Raw genomic sequence first — 21,476 nt, forward strand, 5'->3', positions numbered from 1 at the left:
CACATTGACGAGTTATCCCGTATCGCCTTATGATTTTCAGATTAAAGGTCCTCCATTATAAATGTTCTTCCAACACATAAAAAGAAATAACTACAAGCATCATCCTAAGACAGACTTAAAGGTAAATATGTTGTCCTTATCAAAGTGCATCAATGACAAATAGTTCCCCAAAATGCAAAACAGACAAACCAAGTGCCTTTGGTCCTCTTCTTCATGAACCCTAATAAAGTAAACAAGGTTGAGAGAAAGAGAGACCAAAAAGTTACCTTTAAAGAGATAAATTTGAGGGTTGGCATGATGAAAAAAGGTGCGAAGTAGTCAGAGATGAAGACCTGTGCAGGAAAGTTAGCAGCAACAGGGAAAATCATAAATGAAGAAGAATGAGAATTTCTCACAAGCCGCAAAAAAAGATGAATATTAGTCCATGAGCTTCTTATATGCATTTCTACTATAGTGAATTGTATGATCTACCACATCGTTGTTAGACGCTAGGCTTACGTATCTAGAGGGGGGGTGAATAGATACTTCAGAATTTATTCGGATTTCCTTAAAAAATATGGCGAAAGCGTTTAGGGATCGACTCACGTCTATTCCGAACCGCTACGGGAAGGATCAGATATGTATTTAAACCACAAACTGATTATGATGTGATGATGAAAACTATTAGAGAATCAACAAGTTGTAATGCGATAAATCATTTAAGTGTTTGCTTGAGTAAACTTGTTTTCAATGACTTAGATATATGAGGAAAGCAATATATCAAACACTTGGTGATAATGTCCAAATTGAATTATGAATCAATGTGTGATGACTTGTGATGATTATGCAGAATCTTATCACACAAGTTTAACACTTGATACGTTAATCAATTTGCAATTATGACCAGAAATAAGCGAAACGTAAACGAAAAGATAAAAGCAATAAGAACACGATATTTGTTCAGGCAGTTCGTCGATCGTCCTCGCTACGACTACATCTTCCCCCAATTCCAAACGAGAATTGGGATGTCTTTCATTATGATTGAAAAGAGTTTATACAAAGAAGATAACAAAGCAATAACGATAAACCGAATATGTTGATTCTTTGTATCTTCTTCCCCTTGATCTTGAGCCAGATCAAGTATCTTCCAAGAGCTTATCTTTGATTCCCTTTCTGCAGTGTCGTGAATTGCTCGAACCCTTGTTCTTCAATCTCTACACTCAACTGAATCGTTGATGAAGTCTCTTGACAAAAACCCCCAAAATTTACCAATCTTGGAGGACAAAATCCGCAGATTTTATTCACCAGTAACCCCATAAATCTTCACCCACTGGGAACCTTCAATTCCTTTCCATGGACGTTATCGGTCTTGATCACAAACCCTCACCACAATAATTATTGTGTGTAATTGTGTTGGAGTTGAGAAGAAGAAAGAAGATGAGAAGACTTTGTGTATCTTTCAGTTGTTGGTGTTGAGATTCAATAATTAACTGAAAATGATATATAAAGGTGCCAGTACAGCTAACACAGGGCAAGCGCATAATTTGGCAAGTTTTGAGGAGATAGGTCGACCTACTTCATTGATTAGGTCGACCTAAATGGAACAAATTCAACAAAACTATATTTGTTTCCAGTAGGGTCGACCTGTTGGGGCTCTGGGTCGACCTAGAATCAGTTGGATTTGGTTCTTGTGACTTTTCTTCAGTTTAGGTCGACCTAGGCATTTGGTTGAGTCGACCTAAATGGAACAAAGGTGAGACTTCTTTATTCACTTCAGTTTGCGTCGACCTAAGGGCTTAGTGGGTCGACCTATCTGAGACAATTCCTTCTGCTGGATGAATGAAGCCTTCTAGGTCGACCTGGGCTTGTGGTGAGTCGACGTAAAATGCCTTAGAGAGCCAAAATCCTACTTTTCCTTATGTCATTCATTTGTGGCTTGATATTTATTCAACTATGATGTTTGCCATGAATCGAAAACTTCTTGATGAGTGTAGGTTTGTACTTACAATCGTGAAGTGCAAACTGCACCATCAATGATCGAGATCTCATTATAAATTGTTCAAAAGTACTCAAGTATCCTAAGACAAACGGAACTTCACTACCGTCAAACATAGAAAAAACAAATCAGAACCTCCATATGAAACATCGATAATCAAGAGAGGATTATTTAATGCACATGTTCCTAATGCTAATGATATCCCATCAAGACCTTGTACTATCTTCTCTTAAACAACAAACCTAAAGATATATCTTGTAAGCCATCATTCTACAAAATATAGCAAGAGTTGGCAGGACAATTGTTCTGCGTCGTTCGCAAAATCCCCAAAAAATAGCCCAAGATCAAATCTAAAATGAAAAGACACGCAGAGCAGATTCACCTTTGTTATAACCGGAAACAGACAATTTCGCACTGTTTTTATTGACATTTGTTATAAATATCTTAATTGAATATCATTTTTAAAAAATCAAATCTCTCACCTCACCATTTTTTCGAATAAAAAAATAAATTTAATTATAGAGCATACTTTAATTATAATTTATTATTATGATATGATATGCCATATTTTTTATGGATATTTCTAAGATATGATATGCCATATTTTTTTATGGATATTTCTAAGATATGACATATTAAAATAGCATAATAATACAATCGTTTTAATTTTATATGAGCAAAACCAAATCTTTTTCATATCATCATAATAAGTCAAAATTAGCCTAAGTATTAACTTGTCTTTAATATCACAGTCAAAAAAAATCTTTGAATAAAAATATAAAAATGTCAATGATTCTTGGCATAGAAAAAATAGTTGATAAGATTCTTTAGTCACTTTATTTGTTCCTTGATTCCTGCGTGAAAGTGAATCTATATATCTACCACTATCAAACTCCTATCATTCAAGTAACTCAACAATGGGCGAAGCAACCCCTTCCGCCGCCGCTACCACCACCACACCACCGCAACAACCACCACAAATAACCACTCCCACAAAACACGCCAAAAAATTAACCCTAATCCCTCTAATATTCCTCATCTACTTCGAAGTAGCCGGCGGCCCATACGGCGAAGAACCCGCAGTCCAAGCCGCCGGCCCTCTCTTAGCTCTCCTCGGCTTCCTCATCTTCCCATTCATCTGGAGCATTCCCGAAGCTCTAATAACCGCCGAATTAACCACAGTTTATCCAGGAAACGGTGGTTTCGTAATATGGGCCGAAAAAGCTTTCGGCCCATTCGCAGGCTGCCTAATGGGAACCTGGAAATTTCTCAGCGGTGTCATCAACATAGCAGCCTATCCTATCCTCTGCATCGATTACATGGAAAAACTCTTCCCAGTTTTCGGATCCGGTTGGCCTCGGAACATCGCGATTCTCTTATCAACTCTAACGTTATCTTTTGTCAATTACACTGGTTTAACAATAGTTGGTTATGTTGCAGTTGGCTTAGGAGTTGTTTCATTAGCACCGTTTATCTTAATGTCACTCATTGCTATTCCTCAGATTAGGCCTCATAGATGGATTAGTTTGGGCCAAAAGGGTGTTAAGAAAGATTGGAATCTTTTCTTCAATACACTTTTTTGGAACTTGAATTTCTGGGATAATGTTAGTACTTTGGCAGGTGAAGTTGAAGAGCCAAAGAAAACATTTCCTCTGGCTCTTCTTATTTCCGTTGTTTTCACTTGTGTTTCGTATTTGATTCCGCTTTTCGCGGTTACTGGAGCAGTTATCGTGGATCAAAGTCAATGGGAGAACGGATTTCATGCTCAAGCGGCCGAGATCATTGCTGGAAAATGGTTGAAAATCTGGGTTGAAATCGGCGCTGTTTTATCAGCAATCGGGCTATTCGAAGCTCAGTTAAGCAGTAGTGCTTATCAGGTTTCTGGTATGGCAGAAATTGGAATTTTACCTAAGTTTTGCGGAGTTAGATCAAAATGGTTTAACACTCCTTGGTTGGGAATCTTGGTGTCTACATTGATAACAATTGCGGTTTCTTATATGAATTTCATTGATATTGTATCATCTGCAAATTTTTTGTATAGTTTGGGTATGATATTGGAGTTTGGTGCTTTTCTTTGGTTGAGATGGAAGAAGCCATTGATAGAGAGACCTTATAAGGTTCCAATGAATATGCCTATGTTGGTGGTTATGTGTTTGGTGCCTTCTGGTTTTCTTGTTTTCATTATGGCTATTGCTACTAAGATTGTGTTTTTGGTTAGTGGTTTGATGACTGTAGGTGGGATTGTTTTTTTCTTGTTTGTAAGATTTTGTAAGAGGAAGAATTGGGTTAAGTTTGAGAGTAAAAAGGATGATGATGAAGATAAGTATGATGCAGTGGCTAATTTATGATATAGTTAGAATTTTATTATGATTTTTTAGTTGTAATTGTATTATATTATCTTTGCATAGAAATAAAATGGAAATATTTTGGAGTGATTGTGAAAGTGTGGAGTTTTGTTTTTAATTTTTGTTAATTACTGTTTACCTTTTGGTTCTGATGTCATGATCTGTGGAGTTTTATTTTTAATTTTTGTTAATTTCAGTTTACTTTTTTTGTTCTGATGTCATGATCAAATCATTTTTTTTGGGAGCAATTTCTTGTTTTCTAATGCTTAATTTGTCTTTACTGTTGTTTTCCAAATTTTAATTTGTCATTATTTAGTTTGTTTTTGTTCTAAGGTCATTATCAAGTCCATTTTTTAGCACTTCTCTTTTTGATATGAATGAAATTTTTATGGAAAAAAATTAAGTTGAGTAGGTTAGGGGATTACTCTAAACTCTAGTATGGAAGAAATGGTAGCAGAAATGGTGTAAGTACAAAAGACAAATTGTGGGACCGATTGTCCAGCCAAAAGACAAATTGCAAGAAATAATTGTCTAGCCATGTGTTAGAATGCATTAAATTCATGGGCACTGTTTTCTTCTTATAGCTTAAGTTGTACAATAATTTAAAAGCTGGAAAGACTTTTTAAAAACTCTATTTTAGTTTTTGAAAATTTAAAAACTATAAACTTGTTTGAATATAATATTTTACAAATGTGTTTTTAAAAACTCTTCACAATTTTTCAGTTTTTAAAAGCAAAAAACTGAAATAGATAAATTGTATTTTAATTTTTACTTTTCAGTTTTTAAAAACTAAAAACAAAAACTATTTTAAAAGAGTGACATAACTTTTGGGGTAAGAGGAGTGCATAATTTTCAACCCTGTCTTTATTCATTAGGCCAAATACTGATTTTTCTTTTTTACAATTATATGCCCCTTAAAGCAATTAAATTAATAGAAATAGAGAAATGCATGAAGAAGAAAGAAACAGAGGAAGGAGAAGAGAGAGAAGGGAGAAGAGAGAGGAGGGAGTTTGATCTAACCGAATTTTCATTTCAGTTTTGTAAAGTTAATTACAAAGAGATGTAATAAGGTATTTATAGTTGAGTTTAACTATGCTGACTCATCACAGTTAATTACAAGAGTTTTGATTAGTTAAATTAGGTTGGTTTATTCTTATATCGAATATTTTCTTCTCAAAAGCAGAGTCATCTCTGAGCAAGAGTGATCTTGTCTTGAACATGCAATATGTCTCGTTGTTGAAGGAATCTGAGTGGAGACAAAGGCTTAGTAAGCATATTTGCAAACTCATCAAAGGAGGGAACATGTTGGAAATAAGAGTCTTGATAAGCACATTTTCTCTTAGAAAGAAGATATCAAGTTCCATATGCTCAAGGGCGGAGCCAAGGCCCAGCTAGTCCGGGCAGGCGTCTGGGCTCAACCCCTATTTTCTTTGTACTCTCCTCAATTTAATAGTCGATTTTTAGACAAACTCAGGGGCATTATTAGGGACAAAATTAGTAAAAATAGGGTGTGAAAATTAAAACAGATAAATAATCAATGGTGTAAAGTTTTTGCCCAGGCTACCTAAAATTCCTGGTTCCGTCACTGCTGATATGCTTGGTCTTGGCATGAAGAACTGGATTATGGGACAAAGCAACTATACTTAGGTTGTCACAAAACTACATAGGAGTGATAAAAGAAACTCAAAGTTCATTGAGAAGTGACTGTATCCAGAGGATTTCGGAAGCTGAGTTAGCCAAGATTTTGTACTCAACTTTGATGTTAGACCTGGCTACCAAGGTCTGCTTCTTGGACCACCATGATATGAAATTAGGGCATAGAAAAATACACGATCTAAAAATAGATTTCCTGTCATCAGGGTCAGCACCCCAATCTGCATCAAATTTTTATTTTATTGAGAGAGGTAGTTGGATTGAAGTTGGTTATTGTTATACCACCCTAAAATTTAGATTTAATTGTTTAATTGATCAATTGTGAATTATTAATGATTATTTGTGACGTATGATGATATGTTGTGGGGCATTATTGGGAGATAGACGGTAATTAGAAGTATTTAGATTAAAATAATTTAGTTTATATTATTTGGAGTTATAATAATAATTAATTAAATTGTTAAGGGGAGTTAAGTGAGTGCATAAAAGGACGATCATAAAAAGGGTCCAAGGGGTAAAATAAGAATAAGCCAAGGAAGAGAATAAAGATCATTATGTGCAAATTTTGGAGAAAGATGTGAAGTAAAAGCTAGGGCACAGATAACCAAAGAGGAATTTCCGTAGAACGCAAAGGAAGAGATCAATTTCTAGAAATTTGAGGTGAGGGGTGTAATCTCGATTTATTATGATTGATAAGGGGTTAAGATAGATGTAGGATTTTTTTTGTTTGACGATTTGATGGAAAGCAGGACGAAAGTGTTGATTAATAATGTTTGTATGCTATGATTTGTGTCCAATATAATGTGATGATGTATTTTGATGTTATTATATGATATATGATGATTGTTATGCGTTTTGGACTGAGTTTGGTACTTCAACCGAAATTGGAATAGGGCTGGTCAGAGGCGAGCTTTGGGGCGAGTCAGTCGCTCGAGTGTTGTCAGGCGAGCTTGGGGCAAGCCAGTTGCTCCAGCGTTGTCGGGCGAGTCTGAGGCGAGAAGGACGAGGCCTCTAGAAAATGTATGGGGAAGGAGTTTCGCTCGAGCTTTGTCGGCCGTATGAAGCCGCAGGGATCCTAAATCGCTCATTTCTCTGGACGAGCACCAAGTGAGCAAGAAGCGAGCAAAGCGCTCCTAGGGCACCGGGCGAGGCTGAGGCGAGCAGTTTGGCAACAATTCTTCAAAAGGTCGTAACTTGAGTTTCAGGACTCGATTGGATGTGTCGTTCGAAGCGTTGGGAAGCTGGCGCGTAAACCTATAATATGATAGAATTATATAAGTTAAACTGATTCATACCCTTCCTCTTATTTTCCTTGCCAAACAAATAGAGCATGGCATGATCTGAGATGCTTGGAGGGAGAATCTGCAGGGTTATGTCCATGTGAGCCAAGAATCACTCAGTGTTGGGCAGAACTCTATCTATTCTAGAATAGATGGGATCAATAGTATGTTTATTGAACCAGGTGAAATTTTCCCCTATGCTGTCCATCTCACTCAACCCAGTATGTTGCATTATCTTATGTTAGTCAATGTACTCAGCCTCTGTAACAATTCTACCTCCAATGCGATCTTGAGACTTTATCACATTGTTAAAGTCCCCCATCACACACCAGGGGCCAGGGACCATAGAGTGAAGTTGACATATCTCATTCTAGAGAGTTTGCCTATCCTGCAAATGGTTATGGGCATACACAGTAGTTAACAAGTATTTGAAGACACCCTGGCAATCAGAAACCTCACAATGAATGTATTGGCTGCTGCTCTGGACAAATTTAACCTTCAGTTTAGTACTATCCAATTGGATCCATATCCTACCATTGGGATGATCACAGTAGTTATCTAGCCACTCCCCATGAGGTTGAATCTTATCTCTAATAATACTAGCTTTTTGCACTTTAACTCTAGTCTCTATCAAAATAGTAATAGCAGGCTTTATAGAGGAGAGATGGGACATAACCTCTCTGATTTTGCCTACTTTATTGAGGCCCCTTATGTTCCTGGATATTAACATGGTTCAATGATTGTGGTCACTAGTTGGTCATTCAAAACCTCTAGTGCCTCAAAACCATTATTGCAGTTAATTTAACAAGTTGTGCTAGTATTACAATGCTTACCTTGATCCCTACCAGCTTTCCCCACTTGTGTCCATCCTTCCCCTTCCTCCTCTACAGTTTCAGGTTGCTTAAGAGGTGTAGCAATTGTGGTAACATTTTCAGAAGGCTTTGGCTTGGGAATCCACTTCTTTGTCTTAGCTTTGTCTCCACATTTATGTCCAATATTTTGGCATTTGTCACAAAAAGGAGGTCTCCACTCGTATTCCACATATTGAACTAGCATCTCCCCTGTGCAGGTTCTGATAGGTATCTTCTTTTGTCATAAGCTGAGTGATGTCTACTTCCACAAGTATCTGTGCATAGGACACACGAAGCTTACTTGAAGTGCATTCATCCGTGACAAGAGGTTTACCAATGGCACTTCCAATCTTACTCAAGCTCTTAGCTCCCTAGAGATGAAGAGGAAGTTGAGGCAATTTCACCCATAGAGGGAGGGTTCGCAGCAAATCCTTCTTGAGGTTGAATTCAGGTCTCCATTCTTTCAAAATCACCGGCATATTTCTGATTGTGTATGGTCCTTTCATCATCACCTCTTCCCTATCCTCAAGACTGTTGAATCTAGCAAGAAAGTAACCTTCATCATGATAGTAAAGATTCGGAGTCTTCACGAAATTCCATAATTTCTGCATAAAATTCTTCGTCGCGTGCATACTCATGTCTTCTCCTACAACATATAGAATTAGCGCATTATCCCAAAATTGAATTTCAGATGCCATATCTTCATGTTCAATAGCAATTTCAACCACTCCATTAACCAATGTTGGTGCAACATACTCCATCGCTAGTCCTTTTGTAAGGTTCCGATTATCGTTAAGAACGTCCACCCATAGTTTTTGCTCTTCCGATAATGGCTTCTTAGGTTTCGGCAGGGTTCCATTTTCCGGTTGATGTTGTGGTTGATCAACACAATTTGCTTTAGTAACTGGTTCAGTAGTTATCTCAGCAGTCTTTTCTGTCTCCTCCGTTTGAATCTGTGGTACCGACATCGGCGTCGTAGGCACCATGGATTTTGGCCGCCCCCGACCCCGTTTCGTCATCAGAGAAAATTGCTTATTTAAAGAAAGAAACCATTAATCCAACCGTATATGCTTATTTAAAGAAAGAATAATCAGCTTTGATTCAAGGAATAGAAGAGGAACCGATATATGGAAAGTTGTGAATGTGTTGATATAAAAAAGGTGTCTTTTCTAATTCCTCCTATATGCATGAATGTGTAAATTCATAGAAGGAGACAGGTTTAACCAAAATAAAGTGTCATCGTTAGTGGAGCAATTAATTAATGGTGTGGTTAAAGTTAAAAACGATTAAAATAAATAAAAAATGTAGGAAAATGCTATGTGATGACACATCAGCAATATTAATTGTCAAAACAATGTGGTGAGAGTAGTGGTTTAAAAAGATTTTGATGCCCTTATACTTAGCCTAAATTAATTTTGGGTTAGTGAGGTTAAACTTGGTTATTCCAGGTACTTAGATTTTGATAGATGTATATTAGATAGATTAATATATATTGGTGATGATTACTAATAAGTTAAAAGTCAAGGAAATTTAGGCTCTTTCCAATTCAGATCACATAAAGAAAATTACGACAACGATTACCTCATCGAAATGGACTTATGTTTTCAGAAACTATTATTTGAATAACAATCCAATGATTGTTAAAATTATCGATCTTCAACATCTCTTTATAATTATATCATTATATAATTATCACGCACTAATTCTAATCGAATTGATGATTTAATATGAACTGAAGTTCTGATACAAAGGAGCTGAAGGAATTTAAGAGGGGTTTTCAAACTTTTTGATTCTCTTAGCGGAATAATCCCGAAAAAACAGATCTTGATTAAACCATTAATTACAAACCAAACACGAATAAGGATAATTCTCTCTTGAAGTGTACTTTATCTTTTGATGCGGAAGATACTGGCGTCTCTACGTAGTACACGCGAGTGCAAAGTGGAAGGCGGTGCTAGCAGTTCTTGCTATGAGAAAATTGACAATTATCTTTTGTAGGGGAGAGAACTTCTCTATTTATAAATTTATTTTGTGTTTTTTCAAAATAAACTCATTCTTATTTAATTAAACTATTTTAATTAAATAAATATTATTTATATTTAATCAAACTCTTTTAATAAAATAAAATAAAATATTTATTTAAATTAAATCATATTTAATTTAATCAACTATCAATTCTCATTTATTTAATTAAATCATATTTAATCAATTAAATTATATACGTACTAATTTTTTTTCAAAAGGCTAAATCAATTATAAACAAGACCTTGCATAAGAAATGCCAAAAAATGCCAAGTCTAAAAAAGTACAATGAGTTCAAAAAGATACAAGCTGGAGAGACACAAGAACAATATTAAACTGTCAAACACATCAGAACAAAAAGAAATTGGAGCAAACACATCCGAACAAAAAGAAATTGAAGCACTAAAACTACAACACTGACCTAAGAACCACATAAATAGAACTCCTCATCCGGCAACAACCCTTAATATATGTGCTAATGTATTAAACAATTTAAATACTATTAACACATAATTAAATTAACTCATATTTAATTTAATGATCAATTTCACTATAGTATTTTATGGGTGTGACCTTGTAGGTTCTCAGAATGTTGACAATAATATTAAATAACCTATTTAATATTATAAATAGTGAGCGGTATCTAGCAACACATCACTGCTACCCAAGTGACGAGAATATCGTGTGATCTGACATAACCTTTCGATGATAATGATTGTGTGTACAATTACCCTTTTGTTCTTTTATCAATATTGAACACAAGTGTCGCACCCCAATTTTTGACCAACATATTTCATTCATTTGATATTATCGCAATCGTATTTCATTTGCATTATATCGTCGCATTTCTTGCATATTTCTCGATTTTTGTTTACCTTTTCATTTTAGTCATTAGTTTTATTTGTAATATTATTATAAGTTTTATTGTTATTGTTATTATTATTTTTTTAGATTTAGTTAAGTTTAGAGTTATTAATAAAAGAATGAATAGATAAAAAAAAAATATAGAAACTTAAGTCTTTTTAATTGTTTAGGCCCATTCTCTTTTTTACTAAAGCCCATTACAACAAAACAAAATAGTCAAACAAAAAAAATGTCTTCTTCATCTTTCTCTTTCCCACGCATCACACATCACCATCATCTCATAACCTGCTATGCCAAAAGAATGTGTCCAAAACTTCTGCTCCCACAACAGACCAGCCTGCATCTTTACTACAGGAACCCTGCACAAAACTCTGCATCTTGCTACCCAATAGACTCCAAAAATTTCACCATTTCTGCTTAAGCCAAACCTGCACCAACAAAGTGAGAGATCAGTTAACCATATTTGTTCAAAACTCTTGAAATTTTCCCCCCAATTTTCATCTCCAAATGGGGATTCAAACCCTAATCTCAGGATATAAAAGCACACATTCAGCAGCTACAAGGAGAGGGAGCCACACGAAAAAATGATAACAAACACTCTGCTCAGAAACATACTCACAACTTCCTCCAAGTAAAACTCATTCATACCTCCAACAATAACAATAATTTCTGAACCACCATACACAAACCACCTACGCAAAAACCTTCACTCCATTCCAAACGAACTCATCTCCATACACTTCAACTCTCACAAACCTTACACTCAACTCACCATAATCAGAAACCAAATACCTTCATCCATACCACCGTCCATCATATACAACAACACTACCATACTTCAAAACAGAAGCAACACAACACTTTCATACACGTTCACAGAACAACAGCAACATCACAATGACGTGACAGATGAAGATGGAAGCAAGGAGTAATAGATTCAGAAACTTACTCGAAAACCGCTGTTGAAGCTCAAGCTTGACGAATCTCCATCGCTTTTGACTCATACTTGTTTAGGTTATCCTCTATCTTGATTCAAATTTCTGAATAATGCTTTATTTTGTTGTAATCTATAATTGATCTGATTGAAATTATTGGGGGTATTGGGTTGCAAGGGTTAAGGGTTTGTTGCTTGAACTCATTATTACTTGATGGTTATTGTGTTTATTCTTGATGCGAAACCGAGCGAGATCGAGTCGAGAGATGAGAGACTCGTTAGAATCGAGAGAGACCGTAGCGACTAAGAATGAGAACAAAGATCGAGAGAGAGAGAGAGAGAGACAAGAGTTTTTCTCATTTTTCTTTATTCTTCGCGTGTTGTACGAGAGAGGAGAGAGGAGAGAGGAGAGTATTCTTCTGTTTGTTGTTTTTGGATTGAGCAGCGTATCGATAAAAGGGGAAGAGATTCGTTCTTCTCTTTGAACGAAAGGGGGCAGAATTTTAGGTTTTTTTTTAGGAGACCCCAATTTGGCAAGATTAAGGAACCCTGGATCCGGGTCATACCCGGTCCGGCCCAACTAGTCTTTTTATTTTTATTTTTTGCTGATAGTTTTTTATTTAATGATCTTGGGCCTTATATGCTTACTACCTTTTTCAGCACACCCCCATTTATTTCTTTAGAACCCAATTTTGTTTTACTTTATTTTAATTGTCTCTATTGCAATCTTATTTTAGTTTCTAATAAATTCAAAATATGTCTAGATTTAGATTTTAGTCCAAAAAATACAAAAAAAATATGCTTTTCAATTTATTTATTTTTATTATTTATTATTATTATTAAAATACCAAAAAAATCATATTAGTCTTTCAATCCAAAAAACAAATAAACCTTGGTCCAACGCCAAGTCGTTTCAATAAAACTTTCTCGATCCAACGTCGAGTTTCTTTGTTACAAAAATAACTTTCTTTAAACCATACCGAAAGGACGTGTGACAAGGGGTGTACACCTCTTGAATACCTCGATTCTTTTGGATTAACACTTTTTAACCTTTCATTAATCACACAAAGTGATCAAGTGACAAGGGGTGCACACCTCTTGAATACCTTGATCCTTTGAATCAAAACACATTAATAAAATCAAGAGATTAAGTGACAAGGGGTGAACACCTCTTGAATACCTTGATCTTTTGAACCTTTCTTTAATCAAAACAAAAGGTTAAGTGACAAGGGGTGAACACCTCTTGAATACCTTGATCTTTTGATCTAAAACATATTAATAAAACCGAAAGATCCTGTGACAATGGGTGAACACCTCTTGAATACCTTGATCTTTTAATTCTAAAACATATTAATAAAACCGAAAGATCCTGTGACAAGGGGTGAACACCTCTTGAATACCTTGATCTTTTGAATCTAAAACATATTAATAAAATCAAAAGATCCTGTGACAAGGGGTGAACACCTCTTGAATACCTTGATCTTTTGAACTAAAACACATTAATCAAACCGAAAGATCCTGTGACAAGGGGTGAACACCTCTTGAATACCTTGATCTTTTGAAACAAATTAATTAACTTGGACAACAAGTGACAATGGGGCTCGCTCCTGTTCAATACCTTGGGTAAAGACACGCTAGGTGAACACCTATGCTCAATCCTTTGCTAAACATCCCTTTATAAAAACAAATCTTCAATTTCATTCAAACCTTTTTGCCTTATGGCTTTTAAAACTCTTTTCATAAACGAGACACTTATTCAATTTTCAATACGAACATACTTCCACATGTGAAGATCGAATATCTTCCACTCGAATGCGATGATGGCCAAAATCATGTCTTATCTTGATTTAGTCATCCATTCTTGTAGTGATCTCATATCCATGTGCGCGTAGTATTTCCATTTGAAAGCGATTGAGTACCTCTCGCTAAAATCAACCAACAAACCTTTCGTGGTTCATAGCCCGAACTACGATTGCTCTGACTTTCCCATTGCACTAGGGAATACGTAGGCACAAGATACAAACGTCTTGACGAGCATAATAATAAAAAATCTTTTCTTTTCCTTCATAATAATAAAAACCCTAAAAAACATTTCTTTCATCTTTTCTCGATTAATAAGCTAAAGAACACAAACATTACGCTAACACTCAAACACAAAACTAACTAAATGGGTCCCATCGAGTACGATGGAGGTGAGGGGTGCTAATACCTTCCCCTTGCTTAACCGACTCCCGAACCCTAATTTGGTTACGAACGACCATCTTATCCGTTTTCTTTTTATCCGTGGGTTTTATCGATATTTTCCCTTTCCTTCTTGGAATAAATAAAGTTCGGTGGCGACTCTGTTGTACTTCGAGCGCGCGATTACGCTCGAGTCATATTTTTACCGCTACAGAAAGTGGCGACTCTGCTGGGGACTATCCTAAGAGAGTCAACCCTAGTTTAGTTTGTTTTATGTTTTGAGTGTATATCTTTGTTTGTTTATTCTTGTGTTCTATATGCATGTTCTTTATGTTAATTCTTGTGTTGTTTATGTTTCTTTACTCTTGATTTATCGCTTTCAATTTATTTCTGTATATACTCAATTGTGGTTATGGGAATGTTATTTGAGTGAAGCTCTCTACCCGAGCTTTTGAAAAACAAGAGAGAAAACATAAGTTAGGAGGTGGTTGTGTAGTGCTAGTCCCCAAGGTGAACACCTTGAATGGCTAATACGAAAAACCCCACTTGGAGGAGACTTAGTCATGAAATTTGTCATAAGATGGTTCGCCCGTCGCATGACAGAAATCTGATTTCGTCGCTAACTCCAAGGACCTTTAGAACCCGTTCCATCTATGGTGATGTAGGTATCTCTATCAAAAACCTTAGCCATCATGTGAGGGGATCTTTGGGTAAAAGAACATAGAACTGTCTTATTATAAGAAGCTTTCCTCAGTAGGTTCTGTTATCCATTTACATTTATCATTTTAATTTAGTCTATGTATAGCATCGTGTTGCATCCCATATCATGTGACATTGCATCATTCCTACATAAAAAATTTCATGCATATGCATTCATACATTCAAGTTGTCAACAAAAGACTCATTTCATCTGTCTTCACCCTCAAGTGGTCTGTCAACCGTCAAGTTGATTCCTCAACACATTGAACTGGAGACATGAATATGAAGACTATGGAAGAACTTCATTGAGGCCAATATTTGCTAAGAGTGGAAGTTATCCAATTGAAGAGTCAATATATCAGACAAAGCAACTCACCCTCGTCATTGATTAATCACTAGGCCTTGTTTCCTTCTGTTTGCAATTTCCTTATTTTATTTTGTGTACTGCATTGAACTTTGTTTGTTCCTGAATGTTAATTTTAATGAAATGAGCATTGCATATTTGAATCAATCCATTTACATCCATTGTGTGTTTCTTTATGCTTTATCTTAAAAAAAAAACAAAAATATATCTCTTGTTCACTTTCTTCTATCAAACTTGTGTTTTATGCAAAGATTGGAGGGAGGATGATGAAAACAAAATACCCAAGTTGTTGAATTGTATGCCTTCAAATAGAACTTTGCTGATGATGTACAGGCATTATTTCCATTCCCAAACACTGGAGAAATAAGGAAGTTAATCCCTCGTCAACCCCTTTGAGCCTAGAAGTTGGTGTTTCTTTCTGTGTGAAAAACCCGCATTTTTAACCTGGGGCAGGGTAGTTCTCAGTTAATTTATTTGTGCATTCAATCTCAAGAGAATCATTAAGTACACCTTTCAATAAGAGTTTCAATCAAAAGTGACCAAGACGATTATCATTAATCGTTATCAAGGCAGTCATTATCTTTCCAATATCAAAAAAAAAAATTCAAAGAAAAAGCCCGCTAAGTCAAAACCTACAAAGAAGACTTAGGCAAAATTGGGGCATCCCGCTGACTGTAATCCTAAAAAGAAACAGTTCAGGCAAAAGTTAGGGATATAAAGCAAAAAAGAGAAGTCAATAAATTCCTTGAACAACCATAAAATGCTGTGAGTATCAAAAGGAAGAGGTGACTGCCATCTCAAAGGTTCCCTTTGTCTTTAAACCATCATCACATGAGTAGGTGCAAATCCAAAAGCCTCTTGGAACCTGAACGCATAATTTGAGTTAACTGAGCGTAGGATTGGAAGATCATCATGAAGAATGGGGTGGGTACAAATAAATTTTGAGCCTATATCCTTTGTTTCTGAAACCGTGAACCAAACCACGTTACAACCTTCAAAAGACCTAATTGAAGCAAGGTTATTTTGAAAAGCATACTACAACAAGGTTGCGTTAACCTGACTCCTAAAGATCTTTGCAAATCGTTTGTTTTACTATGCCTTTTGCTTTATCCATCAATTTGAATGTCTAGACAACTGTGTTTGGACCTTCGATTCATTTTCTTTACATCAATAGCATCATTCCAATAATGACTTTGATTTCAAAATATGCTTTGAGCATTGCATTAAAATTACCATTTTTGAATGAACATTTTATTTGCAAGTAAGTATTCATCTTTCAAGGAAGTTCAAACAGTCAAGAGACTTGATTAGTGATCCTATCAAGGGCACGTTACTTCAAGATCCTGTTATTCAAGACTTATACTAGGGCAAGTGTTCCCAACATTCATTTCAAGTACTGAAGCAACGATCAGATAACAATCAGTCAATCAGGGGCAGTTTTCTTCAGCGGTCCCCAAGCGGTTTATCAGTCCTTCCCAAAAGGATCATCAGTGTGACATAACCCGAGTTGGCAATGTGCTTGTGTTGAGGAATCAGAGTCTCGATCTTCCCTCACAAAAGAGTCTATCTCAGTTGTCGTATACAATTGCATTACATTCATCATTCACATATCATGCATAGAAAATTCAAAAATCATGCATCTAAACAAAATTCATACTCATTTACATCTTTACCTTGAGATCAAAGCCCAACTTACTTGGCATCTACCAAATGTTGTTTGTCCTTTCATTCAAAGCTAGTCATTGGATTCATAATCTTTCTTTCGTTTAAAGCCTGTTATCGGATGTCATGCTTCTTTCTTTCACCCGAAGCCTGTTATCGGATGTCATTGCCATCTGAAGCCTGTTATCGGATGTCATAATCTTTCTTCCATCTGAAGCCTGTTATCAGATGTCATAATCTTTCATTGTCGTCCAAAGCCTGTTATTGGATGTCATAATCTTTCATTGCCATCTGAAGCATGTTATCAGATGTCATAAATCTTTCATTGCCATCCAAAGCCTGTTATCGGATGTCATAAATCTTTCATTGCCATCCGAAGCCTGTTATTGGATGTCATAATCTTTCATTGCCATCCAAAGCCTGTTATTGGACGTCATAATCTTTCATTGCCATCCGGAGCCTGTTATCGGATGTCATAATCTTCCGTTGCCATCCAAAGCCTGTTATTGGATGTCATAATCTTTCATTGCCATCCAAAGCCTGTTATCGGATGTCATAATCTTTCATTGCCATCCAAAGCCTGTTATTGGATGTCATAATCTTTCATTGCCATCCAAAGCCTGTTATCGGATGCCACATCTTTCTTTCATCCAAAGCCTGTTATTGGATGTCATAATCTTTCATTGCCATCCAAAGCCTGTTATCGGATGTCATAATCTTTTGTTGTCATCCAAAAGCGAGTAATTGGATGTCACAACCCCCAGTAAAGTGTTTTCACCTCGTTCAATGCCACTCTTGAATGTCTCTGATGATTTCCGCCGTCTAATGCTACTCTTAGACATTCCCACTATCTTTTTACCCAGAGTTTTATCCCTCGTTTCAAAGTCTCTCCATCATTAGTTTGTCTCTTGTGGCACTATATTCCCCACAGAGTTCAACATATGTCTCATATCATATTGCATTCAAAATAACAAAAAAGAGTCCATGCATTGCATTCCATTTGCATATGAAGGACAAAAATTGTGTACTTTGTATTTAAGTCTCTTCACATCTTCGATAGAAGAAACTTAAATAGGGGCATCTGTCGCACCCCAATTTTTGACCAACATATTTCATTCATTTGATATTATCACAATCGTATTTCATTTGCATTATATCGTCGCATTTCTTGCATATTTCTCGATTTTTGTTTACCTTTTCATTTTAGTCATTAGTTTTATTTGTAATATTATTATAAGTTTTATTGTTATTGTTATTATTATTTTTTTAGATTTAGTTAAGTTTAGAGTTATTAATAAAAGAATGAATAGATAAAAAAAAATATAGAAACTTAAGTCTTTTTAATTGTTTAGGCCCATTCTCTTTTTTACTAAAGCCCATTACAACAAAACAAAATAGTCAAACAAAAAAAATGTCTTCTTCATCTTTCTCTTTCCCACGCATCACACATCACCATCATCTCATAACCTGCTATGCCAAAAGAATGTGTCCAAAACTTCTGCTCCCACAACAGACCAGCCTGCATCTTTACTACAGGAACCCTGCACAAAACTCTGCATCTTGCTACCCAATAGACTCCAAAAATTTCACCATTTCTGCTTAAGCCAAACCTGCACCAACAAAGTGAGAGATCAGTTAACCATATTTGTTCAAAACTCTTGAAATTTTCCCCCCAATTTTCATCTCCAAATGGGGATTCAAACCCTAATCTCAGGATATAAAAGCACACATTCAGCAGCTACAAGGAGAGGGAGCCACACGAAAAAATGATAACAAACACTCTGCTCAGAAACATACTCACAACTTCCTCCAAGTAAAACTCATTCATACCTCCAACAATAACAATAATTTCTGAACCACCATACACAAACCACCTACGCAAAAACCTTCACTCCATTCCAAACGAACTCATCTCCATACACTTCAACTCTCACAAACCTTACACTCAACTCACCATAATCAGAAACCAAATACCTTCATCCATACCACCGTCCATCATATACAACAACACTACCATACTTCAAAACAGAAGCAACACAACACTTTCATACACGTTCACAGAACAACAGCAACATCACAATGACGTGACAGATGAAGATGGAAGCAAGGAGTAATAGATTCAGAAACTTACTCGAAAACCGCTGTTGAAGCTCAAGCTTGACGAATCTCCATCGCTTTTGACTCATACTTGTTTAGGTTATCCTCTATCTTGATTCAAATTTCTGAATAATGCTTTATTTTGTTGTAATCTATAATTGATCTGATTGAAATTATTGGGGGTATTGGGTTGCAAGGGTTAAGGGTTTGTTGCTTGAACTCATTATTACTTGATGGTTATTGTGTTTATTCTTGATGCGAAACCGAGCGAGATCGAGTCGAGAGATGAGAGACTCGTTAGAATCGAGAGAGACCGTAGCGACTAAGAATGAGAACAAAGATCGAGAGAGAGAGAGAGAGAGAGACAAGAGTTTTTCTCATTTTTCTTTATTCTTCGCGTGTTGTACGAGAGAGGAGAGAGGAGAGAGGAGAGTATTCTTCTGTTTGTTGTTTTTGGATTGAGCAGCGTATCGATAAAAGGGGAAGAGATTCGTTCTTCTCTTTGAACGAAAGGGGGCAGAATTTTAGGTTTTTTTTTAGGAGACCCCAATTTGGCAAGATTAAGGAACCCTGGATCCGGGTCATACCCGGTCCGGCCCAACTAGTCTTTTTATTTTTATTTTTTGCTGATAGTTTTTTATTTAATGATCTTGGGCCTTATATGCTTACTACCTTTTTCAGCACACCCCCATTTATTTCTTTAGAACCCAATTTTGTTTTACTTTATTTTAATTGTCTCTATTGCAATCTTATTTTAGTTTCTAATAAATTCAAAATATGTCTAGATTTAGATTTTAGTCCAAAAAATACAAAAAAAATATGCTTTTCAATTTATTTATTTTTATTATTTATTATTATTATTAAAATACCAAAAAAATCATATTAGTCTTTCAATCCAAAAAACAAATAAACCTTGGTCCAACGCCAAGTCGTTTCAATAAAACTTTCTCGATCCAACGTCGAGTTTCTTTGTTACAAAAATAACTTTCTTTAAACCATACCGAAAGGACGTGTGACAAGGGGTGTACACCTCTTGAATACCTCGATTCTTTTGGATTAACACTTTTTAACCTTTCATTAATCACACAAAGTGATCAAGTGACAAGGGGTGCACACCTCTTGAATACCTTGATCCTTTGAATCAAAACACATTAATAAAATCAAGAGATTAAGTGACAAGGGGTGAACACCTCTTGAATACCTTGATCTTTTGAACCTTTCTTTAATCAAAACAAAAGGTTAAGTGACAAGGGGTGAACACCTCTTGAATACCTTGATCTTTTGATCTAAAACATATTAATAAAACCGAAAGATCCTGTGACAATGGGTGAACACCTCTTGAATATCTTGATCTTTTAATTCTAAAACATATTAATAAAACCGAAAGATCCTGTGACAAGGGGTGAACACCTCTTGAATACCTTGATCTTTTGAATCTAAAACATATTAATAAAATCAAAAGATCCTGTGACAAGGGGTGAACACCTCTTGAATACCTTGATCTTTTGAACTAAAACACATTAATCAAACCGAAAGATCCTGTGACAAGGGGTGAACACCTCTTGAATACCTTGATCTTTTGAAACAAATTAATTAACTTGGACAACAAGTGACAATGGGGCTCGCTCCTGTTCAATACCTTGGGTAAAGACACGCTAGGTGAACACCTATGCTCAATCCTTTGCTAAACGTCCCTTTATAAAAACAAATCTTCAATTTCATTCAAACCTTTTTGCCTTATGGCTTTTAAAACTCTTTTCATAAACGAGACACTTATTCAATTTTCAATACGAACATACTTCCACATGTGAAGATCGAATATCTTCCACTCGAATGCGATGATGGCCAAAATCATGTCTTATCTTGATTTAGTCATCCATTCTTGTAGTGATCTCATATCCATGTGCGCGTAGTATTTCCATTTGAAAGCGATTGAGTACCTCTCGCTAAAATCAACCAACAAACCTTTCGTGGTTCATAGCCCGAACTACGATTGCTCTGACTTTCCCATTGCACTAGGGAATACGTAGGCACAAGATACAAACGTCTTGACGAGCATAATAATAAAAAATCTTTTCTTTTCCTTCATAATAATAAAAACCCTAAAAAACATTTCTTTCATCTTTTCTCGATTAATAAGCTAAAGAACACAAACATTACGCTAACACTCAAACACAAAACTAACTAAATGGGTCCCATCGAGTACGATGGAGGTGAGGGGTGCTAATACCTTCCCCTTGCTTAACCGACTCCCGAACCCTAATTTGGTTACGAACGACCATCTTATCCTTCTCTTTTTGTTCTGTGGGTTTTATCGATATTTTCCCTTTCCTTCTTGGAATAAATAAAGTTCGGTGGCGACTCTGTTGATACTTCGAATGCGGAAACGCGTCGAGTACATTTTTACCGCTACAACAAGGCATAGAGTGTGTCACCCTTGTATAGTCCAATATTTTATTTCTTGATCCCCAAGTACTTGATAACAATAAATAAGACCAAAATATCTCATATCGACTTATTTGAGCACGACCATGCATTTTTCAATCATA

General features: G+C 35.9%; 1 protein-coding gene across 1 annotated transcript; it reads left to right on the plus strand.

Annotated features, from left to right (window-relative positions):
* Nucleotides 1-2,787: 2,787 nt before the first annotated feature.
* On the plus strand, nt 2,788-4,408 carry LOC131641113 (probable polyamine transporter At3g13620). Its single transcript, XM_058911440.1, has one exon. The coding sequence runs from the start codon at nt 2,893-2,895 to the stop codon at nt 4,321-4,323; it is 1,431 nt and encodes a 476-aa protein (XP_058767423.1). The 5' UTR covers nt 2,788-2,892; the 3' UTR covers nt 4,324-4,408.
* Nucleotides 4,409-21,476: the final 17,068 nt, after the last annotated feature.

The sequence above is a fragment of the Vicia villosa genome, unplaced genomic scaffold (genome assembly GCF_029867415.1).
Source record: "Vicia villosa cultivar HV-30 ecotype Madison, WI unplaced genomic scaffold, Vvil1.0 ctg.003520F_1_1, whole genome shotgun sequence".
In the NCBI taxonomy this organism is placed as follows: Eukaryota; Viridiplantae; Streptophyta; class Magnoliopsida; order Fabales; family Fabaceae; genus Vicia; species Vicia villosa.

Bases quoted from the DNA above. Each gene is read 5' to 3' on its own strand.
- LOC131641113 (XM_058911440.1), top strand. From the start codon at position 2,893: ATGGGCGAAGCAACCCCTTCCGCCGCCGCTACCACCACCACACCACCG.